Raw genomic sequence first — 24,280 nt, forward strand, 5'->3', positions numbered from 1 at the left:
TCACCGAACCCTCTTGCCTTGTTAAATTCTTCGACTACACCCGCCCTACTCTTTTCTCCAAACTGGTCACATAATTCCCCCGAAAATTCAACCCAACTAGTCTCATTACTCTTGGCTTGTCTCCAACCTTGACACCATGAGTCAACTGTATCGTTGAGATAGGTTGCTGCTAAGGTAACCTTCTACTCCTCATTAATATGGTAGAATTCAAAGAATCTTTCACAACGGCAAATCCTCCACCTTGGTTTCATACCCCTCAAATACTGGAATTTTCAATCGAGGCATAGGTGTATGAATAGTAATTTGGAAAGAAGTTCCCCGTACCTGATTACCCTGCTCCTACATAGGTTGAGCTCCCACTTCCAACCTTTCATCAAGTCTAGGAAGGATGCCATCTCTGACCTAGATTTGGTCAGGACTCGTTCTTGGGGAAAAATTTGGTGGTAGATGGAATTGGGGCAATGCTGCCAACATGTTGAATGTGCTATTGATCTTCTAACTGTACTGCTCCATCATCTCCTTTCCCTTCTCCAACTCTCGTACACTTTCCTTGATAGCCACCATATCTTCTTGACTATGTATCATAGCCTCTTGAGTCTAGAACATGCCAAATTCCAACTCCTCCATCCTGGTCTCCAATTGCTTCATTTGGATCCCTTCATCCATTCTTTGGTCCAATTGGAAACATGGTCTCGGTCGATTACCTTGCTCGAATCTGCTGCCATCTTCCAAAGTCATCTGCCTTGCTCGAATCTGCTTCTATCTACCAAATCTCTGCCCTTGCCTTCAAGTTGTGCTTTGAAGCCGCCGGGGATCACCTGCTCTGATACCAAATTGTCACACCCTCAAGTTGAGGGCTGGGCAATCTGGGAATTCGAGTGAAATCTCAAGAAAGAGGATAGGAGTTGAGGGAGAAACAGATAGAATGAGAGAGGAAGAAAGACAGAGAAAATTAGAGAGAGGGATCGAGAGGAAAGAGAGAGAGAGAGTTCTGTTATTCCAAAAACTGCTTAACTCTTTTACAGCAGCCTTCTTAAAGGCTACTGCTTTCAGTTAGGTAGCTAACTCTCAGCTGAAGAAGTTGTATTGTTCTAACCACTTAACCACTTGTTGTCACAGTTGGGTACAAGAGTTCACCCCAATGACTAATCTACCCTTGGGTCATAACAGTTACCTTCAGTGCTTAGGATTTCTGCATGTATGTTATTTGAGGTCAAAGAAATCCATACTCTGAAGTATAAAGATCAGATAGAAGCTTTTGTGGTTAATTATGTTCGAGTTTGAGTAAACAATGATTCAAGTCAATATTTATTAACAGACAGTATAAGTATACAATTTGTAGCCTGAGGTCATAGAATCATTTTCTTTAAACCGGAACCAAATTTCTTTAACTTGCTAAAATTAAGAAGTCACACGAACTAAACTTCTCGCATGGACAGTTTAAGTTCAATCATGATGACTTCTTGATTATGGTGAAGCCTACAACTTCCATTTGTAGACATTGAGAAGGGTGCATCCGGTTTTACTATATTATTACTGCTATTGAATCTATTATTTAAGTAAAGCATCAATGACTACAGCTCTTGTAATACCTCACAGTGGCCTAGATTAGCTACAGTCCAGCTGCTTCCTATTTGTTGACTACCATCATTAGTGATCTAGATTACATATCCATGCTGGACACCGGCGCTCATTAGATACTCCACAACATTTGGTCATTTGTTCAAGCATGCTTTGTTATATTCTAACTTATTTAAAAGAAAATTTTCTGGCTTTTGGTGGACAATGCACCTCTTTCTAATTACAGGCATGAAACACCTTGTAAATTTAAAGAAGATAACTTGGAAACTAGATGAATAAGAAATATGGACTTATATCTAATACTTCCTATTCTCTTAAAACTTTTCAATTTTAATAATTGAAATGAGAACTTGCAATTCATTTATGAATGGAGCTATTTAAAGTAAAATTGATTTCTTCACACTTCTTTTTCAATATGTAGAATATGTAAAGTTTCTTTCATTATTTTTTATTATATAATATAAATATAGTAAAGTTATGAATAAATTGCTGGTGTTATATGCCAGAAGATATGTTTACCAATGACATGTCTATTTGTATTGTGTCCTGATGTGTCCATAATGTTAGTTAAGTTATTTAACGTGTTTGGATTTCTAGATATTTCAATTGCAAGTAAACTAGAAAATTTCAACAAATCTTGTTTGTTTTAGGAATTAGCATAATATGAAGATAAAGGATAACTTGGATAGAGATCACTGAAGATGAAGATAGTGAAATGAGTGTTAAGCAGAATTAACTACCTATTGTGTGGATGACTTTGTCTCTCTTTAGTTTTTCTATATGCATATAATATATAATGTTAACAATAATCCAATCTTACTTTATTCCAATCGTAGAGATTACATATATACATGTCTAACAAGCTAATTAGGCAACTGCCTAATAGAGAAGATTCCTAATCTACCTTAGGAAATTATATCCAGTAAAGGAAAGATCTTACAAGAGAAATCTACTGAAATATACAAGGAAATAAACTATAAATAGAAACAACAATCAATCAATCAGTAACATATGAAAGAATAAAGAATAGGAAAGAATCCACCATAGCATATCTCATTGATCGCTAACATATAATAAATACGCCTATCTTCCATCCAGGAAGAAGCCGCCTGGTCAAAGCCACCAAAGGATCTATTTGAGACTCTTTAGGTGTTTGAGTACCTGACCATGATATAGTGGTCCTACTTTTCTTTTGTCCTGGATCATGAAGCTTGGGGGCCTGCTTTAAATTCAACGGAAGAATTAATTCATTTTGACTGAGTTTAGTGCTATGTACTTTTCAATTAATCTGAATGCAAGTCATTGTATCCGCATTGTTAGCACCCTACCCTGTCTCCTTTAGGTTTCATATCTTTTGATTCATGTACTCTTTTTGTTCAGATCTATTGTACAAGGCTAACATGAATACTGGAAGTGTGCTGGAATATGCCCTTGCTTTTACTAGTGCAGCATTGGATAGATATTGTAGTAAATGGAGTGTCGCTCCAAAGACGGGATTCATTGACATTACAACTTCAAAAGACTTTTACCGCATATTTAGTGGCCTTCAAATTGTAAGTAAAACCTTTTTCATTGTATTTCATGTTGCATAATAAATTGACACTCATAAGCATCTCATTTCTATTAGTAAGCAGTGTAATATTGTATCAACATACCTTTGTGTTATGGATATCTCATATGCTCTTATGTTCTGTTGTTGAAAGAAGGCATACCATTTCGTTATCAGTTGTCTAAGTTAAGAGTATCAAGTTGTCTACTTTACTAAAATATTAATAAGGCAAATCACATTTCGTAATGTTGCAAATGCTTTTATGTGGATCAGTTACCTCAGAATTGACACTATATTTTATTGTAATTGTTAAATAAGATAAGTAATGGGTATTAGTGTAATTAGTTTAAAATACTTGTATATATATATTCTCTTATATTATACACTTTTGGTAGAATACACATTATTTTATTCACATGGTATCAGAGCTTGGTTACAAACCCTAACCCTAGATCTTGCCGCCCGCCACTACCATCGGTCAATTAGTCGACGATCACCATCGACGCCGTTGTTGTCGGCCACCATCGTAGCTCTAGTTCTTACGCAGCTATCACCGACTGCCACAGCCATCATCGATCACCCCCAGCCAACGTCGTTCGCGCAACTGACGGCTCTCACATCCCTTCACTTGTCGCCTATGCCTACATCGTGTGCCTCTGTTTCTCATCTAGGCCGACCATCGACGGCTCACCTTGCTTCGACTTCACATCCATCACCTTTGCCAGTCATCGACGACCATCATCTCTCCTTTCCTCGTTGTCTGTCACTACCAGCCATTGTCGATTACTTCTAGTATTTGTCTTCAAGTCTATGCCATTAATAGTTATTCCAAGCTTCACCCAGATCTAGTTTGACTCACTTGGCCCAGATTCGACCTACTGCAGATCCGGTCAGCCAGAACATCAAGTTGTTCTTTCTGTATCATGTCTTCATGTACAGCACACTCTTCATCCACAAGTCTCTCCACCACGTCCGCACTTGTAACCATTCCCCATTTTTCAGGCACACCAATGTCATGTACCTAGAATGTCCGGTTGTAATAAGGTTGACATTGTAAGGGAAAGATAGCAATTGGAGAAGGTAGTTATATGGTAGCAAGTTGTATTGTATACATGGTGGGAATCACTGCTTTTGGGCGCCAACTCTTAGCTGTGGAACTCTTCAAAAGCAAAGTCTCGGCTCGTGTTAAGGGCATTGAATGATATTTAAATTGCCTCTTCTCTAAATTTTCCCTCTAACTTCTCTCTTCTTCTCAATCCTTCCCCCTAAATTCTGCCATTCCCTCCTCATTCTACAATTCCCGCCTAATTCTCCTCTAAATAGACGAGAATTACCCTTAGTCAGATCCCTGATTTGATAAATTGGTATCAAAGCTCCTTCCTAGCCAACACTTTCGGTGATCAACTATGATGGCTGACGCAACTCCCATGAAGCAAATGGAAATGTAGCTACAACAGGTGACTGCCACAATGATGGAGGTACAACAGCGGATGGGATCCATGGAGGATACGATTAGAGTCGTGGTGGATAAAAGATGGAGGATGTGGCGAATCGATTGCGAGGGGATATGCGCAACCAAATTCGTGAGGAAATGTGAGAGCAAAGTAATATGGTTCGAGATCAAATGCAGCAATTCATGCTGATGTTCTCAAACCAGGCGCATGTAAGGATATCTCCTAACTTCCCTTCCTGTGAGCTCTCAGATCCGATACTTCTAGGTATTGGTACGAGTCAGAGAGTGGTTAGATCTTCGGATTTGGGGGTTAATCCGGTGGGAATGGGTGAAAATGTAGTGGAAAGGAGGCCGGAAGCCTCAATGATTGCTGAACATTCGCACTTCGGTACCGAAGTTAGAATTACCTGTATTCGATTAGATGAAGCCCCAGTGGTGGATCAAAAGGTGTGAGAAATTATTCAACATCCATCAGATAGCTGATGACCAAAGAGTTGCTCTGGCAGCAGCTTTCTTGAATGACATGGGAGATATTTGGTTTCAAAGATGGTCAAGCGTGAGAGAAGATTACAGTTGGGAGGAGTTGGCGAGGGGATTATGTGGAAGGTTTGGGGAAAGAAGAACGGTGGATATCGTTGAAGAATTCAATAAGATGAAGCATAGGGGCACCAAAAGGTGAAGATGATGAGGCCTAGATCAGTGTAAGAGGCTACAGAGGATGCATTGTTGTAGGAACTAATAGTAGAGGCCTTGATGAGAAAACAGAGTGTCCAAGGAAAGAAAGGTACCTATTGGAATGAATTCCCCAAGAGGGAAGGCACAAGGGAAGGAGTTGATTAGAACTAAGATGAGGCACAAATTTCCAAGAAACCCCTCACCTATGTAGCAAGGAGGAAGGCAACGAGAACACCAGAGGCCAACAAGGTTATGCTGTTAGTGTGGAGATAAATACCTACCGGGGCACCAATGCAAGAGGCAACCTCTCTTACTGGAAGGAGGGGAGATTGATGAGGATGAGGGAGAAGACACCACAATTGTAGTAAATGAATTAGAAGAAGAAGACAATGGGGTCGTTTCGTTGCACGCAATTAAGGGGATGGCAAGCCTTAAGATCATTAAGGCGGAGGGAAGATCTTAGGAAATCACCCTCATGGTAATAATTGACAGTGTGAGCACCCACAATTTCATTGACAAGGGAATAGCTAAGAAGTTGAATTGTAAGCTATCCACTACTCAACCACTCTCGATGACAGTTGCTAATGGGAGTAAGGTATTAAGTTGATCAGCTTTCTTGGGATTCTGTTGGTCGATGCAGGGGGAAGCCTTTGTGGCTGATTTGTGTAATAAAATTCTAGGGCACAAAAGAACAGAGAACACGAGAGGAAGAAGGAAAAAGTCTCTCGGTAACTTTTCTGATCCAAGGAATCAAAAACATAACAAAACAATAACTATAAGTTATACATATAGCGCAACACTCCTATTAATAAACAACGCCTAACTAACAATAACTATAAGTTATCGGAAACACAATAGAAACAAACTAAGCACAACAAGTACAACAATACAAAACACTTATATCTCCACACTCCCCCTCAAATCAAACTCCTCCGTAGGGGAACAGTCTGTAATCTGCAACCTGCTAGAACTGGAAGAATCATAAGAATTCCTTTGTATAGGAGGCACCTTAGGCCAAGCTTTCGACATAGAAACTGGAACCGATCCCTAGCTAGACTTTTAGTGAAGATGTCTGCTATCTGATAGGTTGTAGGAATATACTAGACTTCAATGTCACCATTCTCAACCCGTTCACGCACAAAATGCACATCTATCTCGATGTGTTTAGTACGAGAATGGAACACAGGATTCTTAGCCATATTTTTGGCTACCAAATTATCACTCCAAACAACTGATGTAGTATTACATGGATATCCCAACTCAACAAATAAGGATCTCAACCATAGCAATTTTGTTACACCCAGTGCAACAACCCTGTATTCAGCTTCTCCTACTGACCTGGCCACCACAGATTGCTTCTTTGATCCCCACACAATCAAGTTGTGTCTAAGAAAAACACTGAACCCACTAATAGATCTCTAGTCTCCTTGCAGCTAGCATGGTTTACATCTGTGTACACGGTTAAAGACAAATCACCAAGTGAGGGAAAGAACCACAAGCCCAATCCAATTGTCCCTTTAATGTATCTAAGTAGCCTTTTGCAGGTAGTCCAGTGCTGCACTTTGAGAGTAAACAAATACTGACTTAACTTGTTGACAGCAAAGGCAATATCAGGGCGCGTATATGTCAGATATTGCAAAGACCCATTTAAAGTCCTATACAAAGATGGATTGGGAAAAACATCACCCTCATCAATCAAAGAAAGGCCAGAAACCATGGGTATATCACAGGGTTTGCAGTCTTGCATGTGAGCCTTCTTCAGCACGTCTAAACCATATTTAGATTGGGTCAAGTGCAAGCCACGTGTATCTCGATATTCCTCAAACCCTAGGAAGTAATTAATTAAACCAAGAGTCTTTAAGGCAAAGTGTGTATCCAAATTAGCAATACAAGACTTAAGGGCTGTATTATCAAAACCAGTTAATAAGATGTCATCCACATAGACCAAAATGAACAAGACATAGGCTGAGGTTCGTTTAATGAACAAAGACGCATCAGATGTTGCCTTAGAGAATCCCCAGCTCTGTAAAGCCATCCTCAACTTATTGTACCAAGCCTTAGGTGCTTGTTTAAGACCATACAAGAACTTCTTCAAGTGACAAACATGTGAGCGAAACTTAAGAGCTAACAAAACCTTCCGGTTGGGTCATAAACACGACTTCTTGCAAGTCCCCATTTAAGAAAGCATTATTGACATCTACTTGTTGCACATCTCATCCAAAAGCTACTGCTAAAGAGAACAACACCCGAATGGTAGGTGCCTTTACCATTGGACTAAACCTCTCACCATAATCCACTCCAAGGTTTTGAAGGAAACCCTTTGCAACTAATCTAGCCTTGTATTTAAGAATTGAACCATTAGCCTTATACTTGACCTGAAACACCCATTTACATCCATTCAAATTCATATCCTTAGAAAATACCACAAGAACCCTAGTATGATTACGGTGCAAAGCGGAAATCTCCTCCTTCATAGCTTGAACCCATCATGGGTCTAAGAGAGCCTCATGAACTGAATCAGGTTCAAGAGTGCTAACTAAAGCATGGGGTGAGGTAGGAGCAATTTTGGCTTTGGATCTAGTGACCATAGGATGAATAGATGGTGCAGGGGCAACTTTAGATCTAGGTAAGGGAGCAGTTGCAATGAGCAGTGAAGAAGAAGAGGAAGAAGAAACTGAAGGACTGGAGCTGGTTTGAGGTGCAAAAGGAGATGGAGCCAAAACAGGATTAGGAGAAGGACTATGAGGCAGTGCTACTTGAGGTGGTGAAGAAGAAGGAAATTGAAAAGAAGGAAACACTGTGGTAGATCTGCCACATTGAAGCTCACTGGAAGCAGACTTAGACACAGAAGAAGAAGACATAGAGAACAACGCTGGATAAGGAAACTCAAGAGGATTGAATTGGACATGGCAGGATACATACACCCTTCCTGATGGATGCAAACACTTATAACCAGCTTGAGTGTGACTATATCCAATGAAAACACATTTGCAGGTATGAAAATCAAATTTGTGCTTGCTATAGGATCTAAGGTAAGGAAAACAAGAACAACCAAAAGGTTACAACAAGAAATAGTTTAGTGGCTTATGGTATAGTAGTTCAGAAGGAGTTTGAAATCTGAGAGAAGCAGGTAAGATGTTTATTGTATGAATTGCAGTGAGAAATGCTTCTACCCAAAACTTTAATGGCATATGAGCATGTGCTAATAAAGTGAGTCCCATTTCAACAATGTGTCTATGTTTCCTCTCAGCCACACCATTTTGTTGGTGTGTATAGGGACAAGTAAATCTAGGTTGAATACCTTGGCTTTGAAGATAAGGTAAGAATGCTAACTCACCCCCATTATCAGTTTGCAAAGCCCTAAGTTTTGAATTATACTGCAGTTCAACAAACTTGTGGAAAGTAACAAATATAGACACGGCATCAGATTTCAATTTCAGAGAATATAGCCACGAGTACCTAGTGTAGGCATCTATAAAAACAATGTAATATCGAAATCCTTTAGTAGACAAAACAAGAGAAGGCCCCCACAAATCAGAATAAACCAATTCTAATGGTTTTGTAGCCTTAATTTCACAATCAGCAAAAGGAAGCTAATGTAGTTTACCAAGCTTACACAAGTCACAAAAGGATAGATCAAATTGTGAAAAAGGGAACATGAATTTTATTCAATACTACTTTTAGTACATTTGATGATGGATGCCCTAGTTTGGCATGCCATTGTAAACTAGCACTATTACATTGAGCTATTCTAACACTTGGAGACTGCTCATGAACAAATGAGCTGTGTTTATTACAATGAGAATCAGCTGAGCTATTTGACAACAAATGAACACTTGAAGATTTGGATTGGATTGGAATGATGGAAGCAGCATGAGCAAATGCTGGTGACAGTCGATAGAGTCCATCCTTGAGACCTCCCTGATGCAGCACTTTCCCGGAATCCTTGTCCTTAATCAAACAAGAAGTAACATGAAAGAATGCATGCAAGAATGCATTTTTAACATCTAGTTGTTGTAGTTTCCACCCCAAATTTGCTACTAATGATATGAGGACTCGTACTGTTGTCATTTTTGCTACTGGGGCAAAAGTCTCAAGATAATCAATCCCATAGGATTGTGTAAGTTGGAATAATAAAACTAATTCAATCCTAAACTATATAGGAAATAAGTAAATATCTTGTTAAATAAGAATCCTAGTCAAAAAGGAATTAGTATTCATCCAATTCCAACACGGTCGATTGGATTGACTGATCTGATTGCATCATTGTTAGTTGGCCCTCCATGATTCTCATCATTGTTGAAATATTCAAGATAAACCGAAGCTAACAACCAGCCGAGATCAAGATCAAGATAATCCTAAGTGATAGATTGTTTGATGATTGTTTAGATTATTTCAGTTTTACCTTTATATTTATCTTTGTGTTTTTATCTTCTTGTTGTATTTAAATTAATGTAATCTAGTCCTAGATAGTAGGAATGTAATCTAGTCCTAAAATATAGGAGAATTCTTAGGAACCTCTTGTGTATAAATTTTATCATTGACATCAATAAAAATATAAGGAATACCGGTTCCTTTTCTCAACATGGTATCAGAGCTTGCAAATCCAAGCCTGTTTTTCTAAGAAATCGGTGCCTTCATTGCACGATTTTGTTTTTTCAGTGCCTTCATCGCATTGTGCCCTAATAGCACCCGATTTTTTTTTTTTGCCGTTCCACACACTTTTTTTTCATCCTTCTGTTCTTCCTTCAACATCAGCGAATCCATGTCAGAAACATTAGCAAACCCATCGTCTTCACCTACTATCATCACTGGAGAAAATACTACAGTAGACCAACCTTCTCCTCTCACAAGCGAACTACCAAGTATTCATCAATCCTATCGGCTAGATGGTAGGAATTTTCTTCAATGGTCGCAGCTAGTCAAAACCTTTCTTAAAGGCCGAGGAAAGAGTACCCACCTCACTGGGAATCCTCCACTAGAAACTGATCCAGGCTTCAGTGCATGGGATGTGGAAGATTCCCGCATCATGTCGTGGCTATGGAGCACCATACAACCGGACATCAGCAGGAACTTTATGTTCCTTAGTACTTCCCGAGCAGTTTGGGAGACCGTTTATCAGACTTACTCAAAGGCCAAGGACGCATCTGTGATCTTTGATGTCAAAACAAAGATCAATGGTTCAAAGCAAGGTCAACTAACAATCACCGAGTATTATAATCTGATGCTAGGCCTATGGTTAGAGCTTGATCAATACCAAGCTATAAAGATGGTGTGCCAAGCAGATACTACTACTCTCAATCAAATTCTTGAAAGAGACTAGATAGTAGAGTTTCTAGCTGGCTTAAATCTCGAGTTCGATCAGGTAAGGGTTCAAATTCTTGGTAAGGATAAATTACCTAGCCTAAATGAGGTGTTTGCTATTGTTAGAAGTGAAGAAAATAGGAGAGGAGCCATGCTTGGTGGATCCAATATGGAAGGATCAGCACTCCTCTCCAACAACAGATCATGGAAGCAGTCAACCAATCGAAATAAATCCGGACGAGAGGGGCAGTGGTGTACCTTCTGTAATAAGCCGAGGCATACTAAGGAGACTTGCTTCAAGTTGCATGGAAAGGAAGCAGTCCTCAATAAACTTGGTGGATTCAAGAATATAAGGACTCAAGGTCCTCCGCAAAACTATCCTCAAAGCTATCTTTCAAACAAAGAACAAGAGGGAGAAGCAGAAAAAGAAGAAAGGCCGAGTGTTGGAACTACTATGGACTTCAGTCAGCTCAATAAAGAAGAAGTTTATAAGCTGAAGGAATTTCTAAAAACCATTCAAGATGGAGGGGGATCCTGCTCTATGGCTCAACTAGGTAAACAAATCTAAACAATCAAACAATCATCAAACAATCTATCACTTAGGATTATCTTGATCTTGATCTCGGCTGGTTGTTAGCTTCGGTTTATCTTGAATATTTCAATAGAACATAATCCCTTTTCCTAGTGTCCCCTTAAGATACTGTAATATCCGATGAATAGCTTGCAAATGAACTATCTTCGGACTGTGCATAAACTAACTAACTACACTCACTGCATATGCTATATCTGGCTGTGTGTGAGATAGGTAAATGAGTCTTCCTACTAGCCGTTGATACATTTCCCTGTCAACTGCTGCATCCTCCTCTGCTTTTCCAAGCTTAAGGTTCGGATCCATGGGAGTGCTTGCTGGTTTGCATGCGGTTTTGCCTTTTTCCTTGAGGAGATCTGTAACATACTTCTATTATGAGATAAAAATTCCTTGCCTCAAGTGTGCAACTTCAATTCCAAGAAAATACTTCAACCTTCCTAATGCTTTGATCTCAAATTCCTTGGCCAAACACTGACTCAACAACTGCTTCTCTCTATTATCATCTCCTGTCACTATTATGTCATCAACATACACAAGGAAAGCTGTAACTCCCCCTAATGGAGAGTGTTCAATGAATAGTGTATGATCCCCTTGGCTTTGTTTGTATCCCTTAGCCAACATAACTCTTGCAAATCTTCCAAACCATGCTCGTGGTGATTGCTTAAGGCCATACAAAGCCTTTTTTAATTTGCACATCGTCTGATCGACCAAGTTCTTCCCATAACCTAGTGGAACTTCCATATAAATCCCTTCTTCTAGCTCTCCATGTAGGAATGTATTCTTGACATCAAATTATTGCAATTCCCAGCCATAATTAGTAGTTAGTGACAGCAATACCCTAACAGTATTTATTTTCGCAACCGGGACAAAAGTCTCTAGATAATCAATTCCATAAGTCTGAGTGTATCCTTTAGCTACCAACCGTACCTTGTATCTTTCAATTGACCCATCTGCCCTGTAATTCACTGTATACACCCACTTGCAACCCATCGGTTTCTTTCGTGATGGTAATCTCACCAATTCCCAAGTTTTGTTCTTTTCCGATGCCTCCATCTCCACATTCATAGCTTGTTTCCATTTTTCATTAGACAATGCCTCGGATAAAGTAGTAGGAATGGTGATGGTATTAAGACTTACAAGGAAGGCTCAGTGATGTGGTGAGAAATGTTTAAATGATAAGAAGTGCGCAAGGGGGTATAGAGTTCGTTTTGTACATTCTCTGGTTCCTTTTCGGATGGCAATTGGAAGGTCCTGGCCATCATTATCTACTTGAACTTCAGTTTCAAGTTGTATTGCAGAGTCAAAAATTGTTACCTCATTCAAGGAATCTAAGTTGGACTCTTGGGCCTGCATAGGTTCAGGAACAACCACCTTCTTTCTTACGAACACCTTGCCAAATCTCACATTTCCAAGAGCAAAATTAGGTTGTTCTCGTGGTTCATGTGGTATTTCCGGCATAGGTTCAGGAACAGGATATTCAGGCATAGAGTCAAATGAGTTCCCTGGCATATGATGGGGGGATGATGAAGAAGAAGGAAACGGATCGAGCAAAAAACTTTCCTTATCTTCCCTAATTGAATTCTCCATCGGAAGAGAAGGATGGGAGAAATACGATGTATGTTCATTGGATGTGACATCCATCGAGACATAGAACCGTTTGGATGGAGGGTGATAACACTTAAACCCTTTTTGAGTCAAAGAATAGCCCACAAAGACACATTTGAGAGCCCTAGGATCTAATTTCCCCCTGTTTGGACCATGCACATGGACAAAGGACACACCCAAAAACACGAGGAACAAGGTTATTGGTAGTGGTGAGGGTTGGATAAAATGTGGAAAGGACATCCATAAGACTCTTGAAACCCAAGACCCGAGAAGGCAACCTATTGATGAGATGAGTGGTTGCAAGAACTGCTTCCCCCAAAAAAACCTTAAGGCATATTTGTCTGAAACAATAGAGCTCGGGTTTTTTCAAGAAGATGACCATTCTTCCGCTCTGCAACCCCGTTTTGTTGTGGGGTATTCACACAAGATGATTCATGAATGATTCCTTCTTTCTGAAAATAGGGAGTAAGAATGTAGTTAAAATAATCCCTAGCATTATATGACCGGAACCTTTTGATAGTAACCTCAAATTGAGTTTGAATCATGGAACAAAAATTGGGAAGTACTGTACTAACATCAGACTTATGTTTGAGTAGAAAAATTCAGGTGACCTGAGTACAATCATCAATGAAAGAAACGAACCATCATGCCCCGGACACATTAGAAACAGTAGATGGACCCCAAATATCACTCTGAACAAGGTAGAAAGGAATAGGACTTCTTTTATTGCTAATTGGAAAAGGAACATGTCTGTGTTTGGCAAGTTCACACACCTCACAATGAAAATTTTCAGCAGCCAAATTGGTAAATAAGGAAGGAAACATAAGAGCAATAATCCTAAATGATGGATGTCCTAGGTGGGAATGAAGAAGCTGAATTCTTTCTCTATTAGAGGGAACACATTCTGATATGAAGGAATGGCAAATTCTGCCCTTGGTCATGTTCAATTGACTAGGTATCTCAAGATAGTAGAGGCCATTCCGTTCCTTAGCACGTCCAATCATCCTCCTCGAATCCTTGTCTTGAAATACACAATAACTGCTGTGAAAAATAACATTACAACATAAGTCTTGGGTGAGTTTTTTTTATAGAGACAAGATTAGTAGACAATTTAGGAACATGTAGGACGTTTCTCAAGGTTACTGATGGGCTTGTTTTGACATCCCCTCCTCCAGCTATAGTGGCTAAGGATCCATTGGCCATGGCTATTTTCTGACTACTTGGACAAGGAGTATAGGTGGAGAAACACTGGGATGAGTGGGTCATATGGTTGGTAGTTCCAGAGTCCATGACCCAGGAGTTGGTAAAGACTACACTCGAGACATTTAATCCAAAGGAAAATGGAAACTCACCTGAATACGCCAAAGAGCAAGTACCTGAAGGCTTTTCAAGACTTCTAATAAGAGATCTCACCCTCTTGATCTCCTCTTGGTTGAGACTACTCAACTCTTTTGATGTTGATTCTCCTTGTGGTACTGCAACCATGTGAGCTTGTCCATTGTTCCGAGCCTGATCCCCTCCTTTTAGTACCCATTCACAGCTTAAAGGCTTACCATGAAGTTTCTAGGCTTCTTGCAATAAGTGCACCATAATCCATCACGATTTAGGCTTTTAATTGACCATTCTTTCCTCCTTCAAAGGTTGTTTCTTTTTCTGTGTTTATGGCTGATCCTTTACCACTAGCCACCATAGCCGAACTGTTAGTGGCTTGTGGTTCAAGCATGAGCCCTCTTCCACTTTCTTTTCCTCAGACTAGAGATACAACCTCATTAAAACATGGGACCTCCGGCTTTCCAAGGATTTGTATCCTTACCTGGTCAAATTCTAGATTAAGTCCAACCAGAAAATTATAAACCCTATCTTGTTCAATGCAATTCTTTAGGACCACTGCATCTTGAGAACACTCAGTCTTTATCACTCGGTAGTGGTCCAATTCTTGCCATAAGGCTTTCAGTTGATTTGCATATTCTGTGACTGTTCTGTTTCCTTGTTTTGCAGCCTTAGTTTTCACCTTGACTTCATATACTTGAGCTGCATCCCTAGCCTTGGAGTAGGTTTGCTGCATGACATCCCATATATCCTTGGCAGTGGCCAAGAACATACATGTATCACTGATTTCAGGTATCATAGAATTCCACAACCATGCCATGATCATGGAGTCTCTTCATCCCATGCTTCAAACTTGGGATCTTCAAGTTTAGGGCCTATACCCGTAAGATGGCTAATTTTTCCCTTTCCTTTTAGCATGGTCTAGATGAGTTGAGACCACTTAAGATAGTTTTTTCCATCTAACTTGTAGGCAACGTGAATACTTTGCAATTCTCCCAGTTGTTGAGATTGGACTTCCTCTTCTGATTGGGTTGTAACACTCGTTGTCCCAAGTGTAGTTTCCCCGACTTTTGACATCTTCCTCAACTAGCCTCCTATGCAACCGAGGCTGTAACAATTGTTGTTTCAATAATAATCGCTGGGTTGTTGGACACTCGTCACTGTCTCACCTCCCTCGAAAATAGTAGCAGCAGCAGCTTCACCTCCTCAATCTGGGACAATGATGGCAGAGATCGGAGATGGGCAACGGGAAAAACAGCAGCACTAAAGGTCGATGAAAAGAACCCTCGAGACGTTGTCGATGAAGATGAAAGGGACAAGCCCGAGAACAATTGGCAGCGACGATGGAAGCCAACAGGGAAGAACTGACAGGGAAGAACAATAGCTATGAAGGCTGACAAGGATGGATAGTGATGAAGACCAAAGATTAAGCACTGGCGATGAAGGCCAGAGAATGGCGATGAAGGCCGATGAAACAAAGGGTCTCGGAAACAGACAACAATGAAGATCAGAAAAACAAAAACTCCCTTAGGCAATGACAAGCTTTGATACCATGTGGGAAATTCGAGGAATAATTGTATTTTTTTTTCTTACAATGATACATGGAGGTTAGCTATATTTATACATAACTTTCTAATAAAAGAAAAGCTACATCAGATCCCATAATTTGTGGAATCTCCTAATAGAATAGAAAATCAACTAAATCAACCTAATTGATCATAAAATCTTTCCTAAAATAGCTAACATAGAATCCTTCCTAAAATGGCTAGCTATACACGGTTTTTCCACACAGACCATAGAGAGACTTCTTGAGTTTGCAAACTACATTGGACTCCCCCTGAGCAACAAAACCAGGTGGTTGCTCCATATGTACCTCTTCTTGCAAATCACTATGAAGAAAAGCATTTTTAATATCAAGCTGATTGAGTGGCCAATGACGTGTAGCAGCCAGAGAGAGAGAGGCGAACAAAGGCCATTTTTGCAACAGCAGAGAAAGTATCGCTGTAATCCAGCCCATAGATCTGTGTAAAGTCTTTGGCAACCAAGCGGGCCTTAAGATGTTCCATCTGGCCATCAGGACCCACTTTGGGAGTGAATACCCAGCGGCAACCAACGGGAGTCTTTCCTAGTGGTAAAGACACCAAATCCCAAGTACTATTTGAATGTAAGGCATCAATCTCATCTAACATAGCCTGACGCCAACCAGGATGGAACAAAGCTTCACCTGTGGTTTTAGAAATAGAAATAAAGGAAAGACTCGAAACAAAGGCACTATAAGAAGGAGACAAACGATCATAGTATAAAAAGTTATAAATAGGATGGAGATTATGAGTAGACTGTGTACCTTTGAGAAGAGCAATAGGGAGATTATTGGGTACAGGATCCGGGAGAGAGCGAGTCCGGAGAGTCCTGGGCTGGAGGAATGCTGGCATCGGTAGCGGGATAAGGACGACGGTGAGAAATGGAGGAGCCATGGTAGGTGGACCGGAAAACGGTAGGGTAGGCGCCACAGATGAGACAAACGGACCCGAGGAGAACAGTGGAAGAAAAGAAAAAGGAACAGGCAAAACATGGTGAAGACTCTGTGAATCAGGCTGAGTAACCGAAAAAAAGGACTGATGTTCAAACACTGTGACATCAGCAGATAAAAAATAGCAATGCAGCTCAGGAGAATAACACTTATAGCCTTTTTACAACCGGGAATAGCCAAGGAAGATGCACTTGAGAGATTTGCAGCAAGCTTATCCTGTCCAGATGAAAAAGAATGCACAAAACAGATACATCTAAAAACACAAAGAGGAACAGAATAAAGTGGCTGTGTAGGGAACAAAAGGGAATGAGGAATTTGCTCCTGTAACGCTGAAGATGGCATGCGATTGATTAGATAACATGCAGTTAGAATAGCATCGCCCCAAAATTTGGTAGGAAGATTGGCATGTAAAAGGAGCGTCCGTGCAGTCTCAATAAGATGGCGATTCTTACGCTCAGCAACACCATTTTGTTGAGGTGTGTAAGGACAAGAGGATTGATGCAGGATTCCATTAGCAGTCATAAAGGTAGTAAATGGAGAAGAAAAATACGCAAGGGCATTTCACCAATAAATGTCTGAAAAATATAAAACAACTCAGACTGACTCTTCATAAAAAACAACCAAGTGCAACAAGAAAAATCATCAATGAAAGTAACGAAATATGAAAAATCAAGAGTAGAATTGACGCGACTAGGCCCTCATACATCAGAGTGCACAAGAGAAAAGAGAGCCTCAACCCTATTATTGACCTGACAAGAAAAAGTATGACGAGCGTGTTTACCACACTAACATGACTCGCAATTAAATATGGATAATGATGACAAACTAGGAACTAATTTTTTCAGTTTAGAAAGGCTGGGATGACTGAGACGATAATGGAGAAGATCTGGGGAAGCGATACTAGTGCAAGCTACCGGCAAACTAGACACAGCAAGATAATAGTGACCCTATGACTCACGCCCGACGCCAATCGTCCACCCCGTACCCTGGGATGCAGTGACCCTTTGGAACTCCATGATTCCGAAGATTAGTGACAGAGTCATGTTCCTAACAATAGGCAAGGATATTTGGGATGCAGTGAAGCTTACCTACTCCAAGGTACATAATGTTGCACAAATCTACGAAATCAAGATTAAGGCTACAGCTACAAAACAAGGCTCCCAGTCCATTACAGAGTATGCAAATCTATTGCAAACTCTGTGGTAGGAGTTGGACCACTATCAGTGCCTTAAAATGAAGTGTAGTGAGTATGCATCCTTACAAAAGAAATTTGAGGAAAAGGAAAGGACATATGACTTTCTTGTAGGCATTAACATGGAGTTTGATGCAATGAGAGTTCAAATCCTCGATAAGGAGGATTTGCCATCCCTAAATGAGGTGATTTCTATAGTGCGTGCAAAGGAAGGACGACGAGGAGTGTTGCGAAACAGTTCTTCTACGGAGAGCTCTACCCTTGTATCCTTGAAGGCTTTTACTTAGAATAAGGAGCCTAGGGAGGAGAAGAAGACATCTGACAAGGACTCACTATAGTGCACGTATTGCAAAAAACCCCAGCACACCATAGAGAAGTGTTGGAAACTCCATGGGAAGCCATCCAAGGGAGGATAACTGAAAGGTCAAGGACAAGTTTGTGTGGCCAGCAGCCATCAACAAACTAAACAAAGGATTCTAGAATAGGGAGATGCATTGGAACTTAACAAAGCAGAAATTGAAAAGTTGACGAGTTCGTTGGAATCCCTTGATAAGAAAGCTGAGAAAGGTACCTACTCTCTTGCACTCACAGGTATCTCTTCCCCTTCTTCTCTTACTCTACATGCTTCAGAAAATTCTCATCCTAATACCTGGATCCTAGACTCTAGAGCCATAGATCACATGACCTATTCCTCACATCAATTCATCTCATATACCCCATGTTCAAGTTCCTAAAAAATTACAATGATAGATGGATCCTTAACCATTGTAGCTAGCCACAAACATCTCACGCTAAAGAATGTCTTCGTTGTCCCTAAACTCTTCTCTAACCTTATCTCTATTCAAAAACTCACCTTGGATGCTAACTGCAGTGTTGTTTATCACCCAACCTTGAGGAACCGGGTGAGCAGGCTACGGAAAAGATGATTAGGCATGCTAGGGCTAGGGTTGGATTCTACTACCTTGAGGAACTAGGTGAGTAGGCTAAGAAGAGGAAAGCTTGTGTCATTCCTTGCTCAGTCCAATAAGGATCAGCGATGGCTTCATCATTACCGTCTTGGTCACCCTTCTTTTTTAGTTCTTAAAATGATGTTTTCATCCTTACTCAAAGGTCTAGATGTTAGAGAATTTCATTATACTTTGTGTGAATTTGCAAAACACAATCAAATATCCTTTCCTCCTAATAAAAGAACTAATCTTCCATTTACTCATTCACAGTGATATATGGGGCCCTTTAACTGTTCCTAACATCTCTAGGGCACATTGGTTTATTTCTTTTGTTGATGATTGCACCCGGGTAGTCTAGTTGTATTTCTTAAAACTAAATTTGAGGTGGGAAACATTTTTCCTATATTCTACAACATGGTTAAAAACCCCAGTTGGCTGCAAATGGATATTTAATTTAAAGTACAAGGCTGGTGGGACTTTGGAGAAGTATAAAGCTAGGCTAGTGATCAAGGGCTACACTTAGTCCTATGGCATAGTTTATCTTGAGACTTTTGCCCTCATAGCAAAAATAACCACTGTGAGGATTCTTATATCTCTGGCATCTCATTTCAGGTGGAAGATGAAACAACTAGATGTGAAGAATGTCTTCTTACATGGGAACTTAGAAGAGAAAGAGACAAGTACAATGTGCAAGCTTAAAAAGGCATTGTATGGGCTCAAGCAGTCCCCACTAGCATGGTTTGGCAGGTTTTTTAAGGCCATTAAGTCTATGGGATACTCCCAAATTAGAAGGGATCATACCCTCTTCTTTAAACATTCGAGAGAAAAGGTCACAGTCCTATTAGTGTATGTTGATGATATAGTGGTCACAAGAAATGATGATGAAAAACAGCAGATCCTCAAAGGCAAATTGGCTAAGGAATTTGAGATTAAAGACCTTGGGGTTCTCAAATATTTTTTGGGAATAGAAGTTGCTTGCTCTTAAGGTTGGAATTTTCCTATTCCAAAGTAACTATGTGTTAGACTTGTTGGCTGAAATAGGAATGACAGGGGGAAGAGGAACCAGCATACTTGTGGAACCTAACATCAGATTGCAAGAAGAACCGTAGGGAAGGCAGTTGACAAAGGAAGGTTCCAAAGGCTTGTTGGTGGGCTAATCTACCTCTCTCATACTAGGCCTGACATAGCTTTTGCTGACAGCCTAGTAAGCCAATTCATGCATAGCCCAACCGAAGAGCATATGCAGGCAGTAAGGAAGATCTTAAGCTACCTAAAAGCCACACTGAGTAAGGGCATCTTGTTTAAAGATGGGGATGAATTAAATGTACAAGGATTCACAATTGCATATTATAATGGTTCTCTAATTGATAGGAGATCCACCACTGGGTATTGTGTATTTTTTGGGGGAAATCTTGTATCTTGGAGGAATAAAAAGCAAAATATTATGATAAGATTTAGTGCAGTGGCTGAGTTTAGGGCTATGGCCCTGGGTTTATGTGAATTGTTGTGGCTACAGATTATTTTGGAAGATTTGAAGATCAAGATTCAAGATATTATTGAACTATTTTGTGATAATCAATTAGTTATTAATATTGTTCACAATCGTGTTCAGCATGACATGACAAAGCATGTAGAAATAGACCGGCACTTCATAAAGGAGAAGTTGTATGTTGGTCTAATTTAGATTCCCTATGTGACATCTGAAAATTGGGTAGCTAATGTGTTAATTGAAGGGCTGGCTGCCAAAACGATTCGATGTTCTAATAAGCAAGCTGGGAATGAAAAATATTTGTTCACCAGTTTGAGGGGAGTGTTGGATCACAGGGACATGTCAAGGAAAAGATCTTTAGAAGTTTCCAAAACTGAAATAGGATATTTCCTAATTCAGTCTTTGGAAACTTTCCTAAGATTGTTTATATGTATCTTTTCCTTTTGTTTTTCCTTCCTTGTAATTAGATTTGTTTCCATGTTGTATTCCTTTTCCTCTATAAGAGGAAATATCCGTGTACATTCAATCAATAAGAGAATTACATTCTGATTTCCTACACAAAGTATACTTTTTCCTTTGTTCATTATGAACATAATATTTTTTGGAAGACAATTCTTAAGTGAATCATAATTTATATCTTCTTCTGCTGTCATTAATTTGATTAGACTAATTGCAGGAGTATCTGGCCAATCCTAAGTTTTATTTGGCATGCTGATTGGATTACAAAATATACTCTTTCCTTTGTTCATTATAAACATAATATTTTTTGGCAGACAATTCTTAAATGAATCATAATTTATAACTTCTTCTGCTGTCATTAATTTGATTACACTAATTGCAGGAGTATCTGGAGGAATCAGTTCATGTATTGCCAAGCAATCACGAAGTGCTGGGAGATTCTGTAGCCTGGGGGGGATGTACTATAATATACCTGCTTGGGCAACAACTGCACTTTGAACTCTTTGACTTTTCCTATCAAGTCCTCAATGTGGCTGAAGTAGAAGCTGCATCAATTACACAGACTCACAAGAATGCTTCTTTTAGCCAGGTATAAACATTTATTTTGTTTTACTTTCTATAATCAATTTTCTTTTGTTATATAGTGAATCTTGGGTCCCCCCCCCCAAGTATTTGGAATTGATAATGTGTGATCCAACAAGTTTTACACGAGTTGTTGGCTATCTAATGCAACCCTCCTTTATTCAAGCTTGGGATTTTGTGAATAGGAAGAACACTGAAAGTATTGAGGGGGATTATTCGATCTACAGGCAGAGTTCCTAAAAACACATAACACATAAATAATTAGTGCATTTTGTGAATGCCCAAGTTATATAGCGTAATGTCAACCCATTTTCTATTTTGTTTTACTTGTAGTTCGTGTGAGAGTGTGAATTGACTTTCCTCTCAATAGTATTAGGATTTCTCTTATTTGTTTATTCTTTTGGATGGGGAGCAGGTGATATTTGGCATTTTTGGGAGGGTTCTCCCTTGTATGAGTGGTCACCAAGTGTAACAGGCAGTGTTATATGGATACCACTTGGTGGATTAACCCTATTACATTTGCATCTACTGGACATGGATGCCAAACCATTAGGGTTTGAAGAAATTCTCATGTGGGTCTTATATTTTCATGATCAAAAGGGATGAACGCAGTCCTCAATCATAGTGGCACGCCTGAAGAGAGCTCTACAATCCTGGCATGGCCGGTTCATTATTCAAAACCATACATGCCTGAAGAGAGCTCTACAACAAACAGTAACTCCCACAATAGATGTGAGATTGGGTCATAACAAACTCCTCTTTTAGTTCCTAGCACTCTTGGCAAGCTGAAAATCTCATATCTCAATATGCTGGGTCAATTTGGAACACTTTTCTTACCTGCACCCTTTTGGTATCAATTCTAGGTTGGCTTTGATAGCACTTGTAACACCATGGGCCTTTGCCCAAAACTGCCAGATGAAGATAACTTTTGGGATCATGTGGCCAAGCAATATACCCAAGACTTCCTAGCAAACTGCCGTTGTGGATTAGGTTGTCATGACAATCAATAATTTGGGCTCCTAATAATTGAGGAAAAGAATTGAAGAAATTACAAGCGAATGCATAGCTTAGGTGATTAGGACAGGTGTTTTGGAAATGATCAGTAATCAAAAGAATTCTCTTTGGTCTATATCCATTTTAGAGGCTTCAGGTGAGTGATTCAGGTCTTAAGGCAGTATCCAATTGTTTAAATCTTGAAACCTTGGAGTGCACAAATCCTGGGATCGTATTTGCAAAGGCTGTAAGCAGTTGAGGAAGCTCCATAGGGTGGAGGACAAATCAGATAGACAGCGAAGGCATAATTGCCAATGCCAAGCAATGTGCTAACCTTCCAATAAGTAGTAGTATTTATTGTTTCTCAAAGAAGCATAGTTCAATGGGTATATCTTTGATCTGATGTGGAAGAAATGGGAATAGTTTGGAAAATATTTTGGGATGAGTAGTATTTTGGATTTTTTTTTTTTTAAATTGCAATATTTTTGAAAAAAAAAAAAAAAAAGGAAATCTGTAAGCAAGCACATTTAATACTTGTCTTACAATTGGTAAGCATGGTGGAAAAAAGTAAGGAGATTGTTTCCGGTCTTATCCCCACTTGTGAATCAAACATTCCCGTAAAGTTCTACCGTAACCTAATTTGCATTTGAGCTTGTTTAGCATTTAGAATTTGTGCACCCACATCTTCATCCAAGAAGTTCATCATGCTTCACTGATCCTCTTTTTAACATAATGTTATCACATAGAAATGACAATTTTAAGGTTAATAATCCTTCTGGGGGATGCTAACGCTGGAGTACTTTTTATATTTATTCTTGTAATTTACCGTGTGCTGTCCGCCAAGTATATGTCTTAAACTGGAAGCGGGGGAATTAATATTAATTTTACTTGCACCAAAAAAGAAAAACTTGTTTCTGACCATGTTGTACTTTGTGAAAGGGGTGGGAAGCACTGCTAGAAGCAATGAAGAAAGCAAGGAGGTTAAACAACCATGTGTTTTCCATGCTGAAAGCACGATGCCCGTTAGAAGACAAACAGGCTTGCGCCATTAAACAAAGTGGCGCCCCGCTGCATCGGATCAAGTTCGAGAACACCGTCTCTGCCTTTGAAACTTTGCCTCAGAAGGGTTCTTAAGTTAGTTACCAACATTTATTTTTTGCCCCATTTTTGGGTTACAATATTGTGTTTATTATCTGTTTTTTACTTGGATTTTTGTCGCTGTAAAAGAGGAGGGTTGCATTGCTTCTTCATGGTTTGTTGTAGCATAGAGGTGGTTGATATTTTGAATATGTATGTTTAGGTTGCATTTTGGCTAAAGGGACCTCAAATGATGATGTTTGAAACTTGCAAGTTGAAGTATTTGCATTTCCAATTCTGCTATTTTTTGAACACAGATTCAAATACTTTTTAACACCAATATATCCAATCCAAATGGTAGGATTAAGTGAATTGGTTGAGTTTTTGGATAGAGAGATTTCAAATTATGCCATTTGAAAGAAGACCATTTTTTTCTTGGTTCAAATCAAAGTGTGAATTTGGACTCAATACATATGCTTTTGAACCAAACAATATGTTTGGAATTTTAGATTTCAGATAACGAATGATAGGAACTCTATCCAAACACAGCATTGATTATCTTCTGCAGAATCATCTTCAGTTCCAATTTTAGCTCCAACTTCAGTTTCAACCTCATTCTTGTATGGTCGTATGGGTTTGTGGAAGGAAACTGTTGGACCAAACATGGTTCTGGTTTGTTAGTTTTTGAAAATTTGGTTTAACTGTGTAGAGGGATCTCATATTTATTGTGATGAATCTCTACTTACTTAAGGGGCGTTTGTTAAAATGAGTAAGATAAGAAGTATCAAAATAAGGTTAGAATGCATTTTAGATCAAGATATAGAATGATTAAGATAAGACTGGAAAGCATTCCAAGATTTCTATCAAAGTGTTTGTTAAATTTTTTAGAATCCGCTTATATTTGTATTTTTTCTTTTATGTGTTTG

At 39.4% G+C, this 24,280-nt stretch overlaps 1 protein-coding gene across 1 annotated transcript in view; it reads left to right on the top strand.

Moving 5' to 3' along the window:
* Positions 1-23,666, top strand: part of LOC127805582 (protein PIR) — a 134,484-nt gene extending 110,818 nt beyond the window's left edge. Inside the window, exons 16-18 of the mRNA XM_052342336.1 lie at positions 2,962-3,134; positions 21,085-21,291; positions 23,217-23,666. Of these exons, the coding sequence (XP_052198296.1) occupies positions 2,962-3,134; positions 21,085-21,291; positions 23,217-23,411 (575 nt within the window). The 3' untranslated portion in view covers positions 23,412-23,666. The remainder of the gene's footprint in view (positions 1-2,961; positions 3,135-21,084; positions 21,292-23,216) is intronic.
* Positions 23,667-24,280: the final 614 nt, after the last annotated feature.

Source organism: Diospyros lotus, chromosome 7 (genome assembly GCF_014633365.1).
Source record: "Diospyros lotus cultivar Yz01 chromosome 7, ASM1463336v1, whole genome shotgun sequence".
In the NCBI taxonomy this organism is placed as follows: domain Eukaryota; kingdom Viridiplantae; phylum Streptophyta; class Magnoliopsida; order Ericales; family Ebenaceae; genus Diospyros; species Diospyros lotus.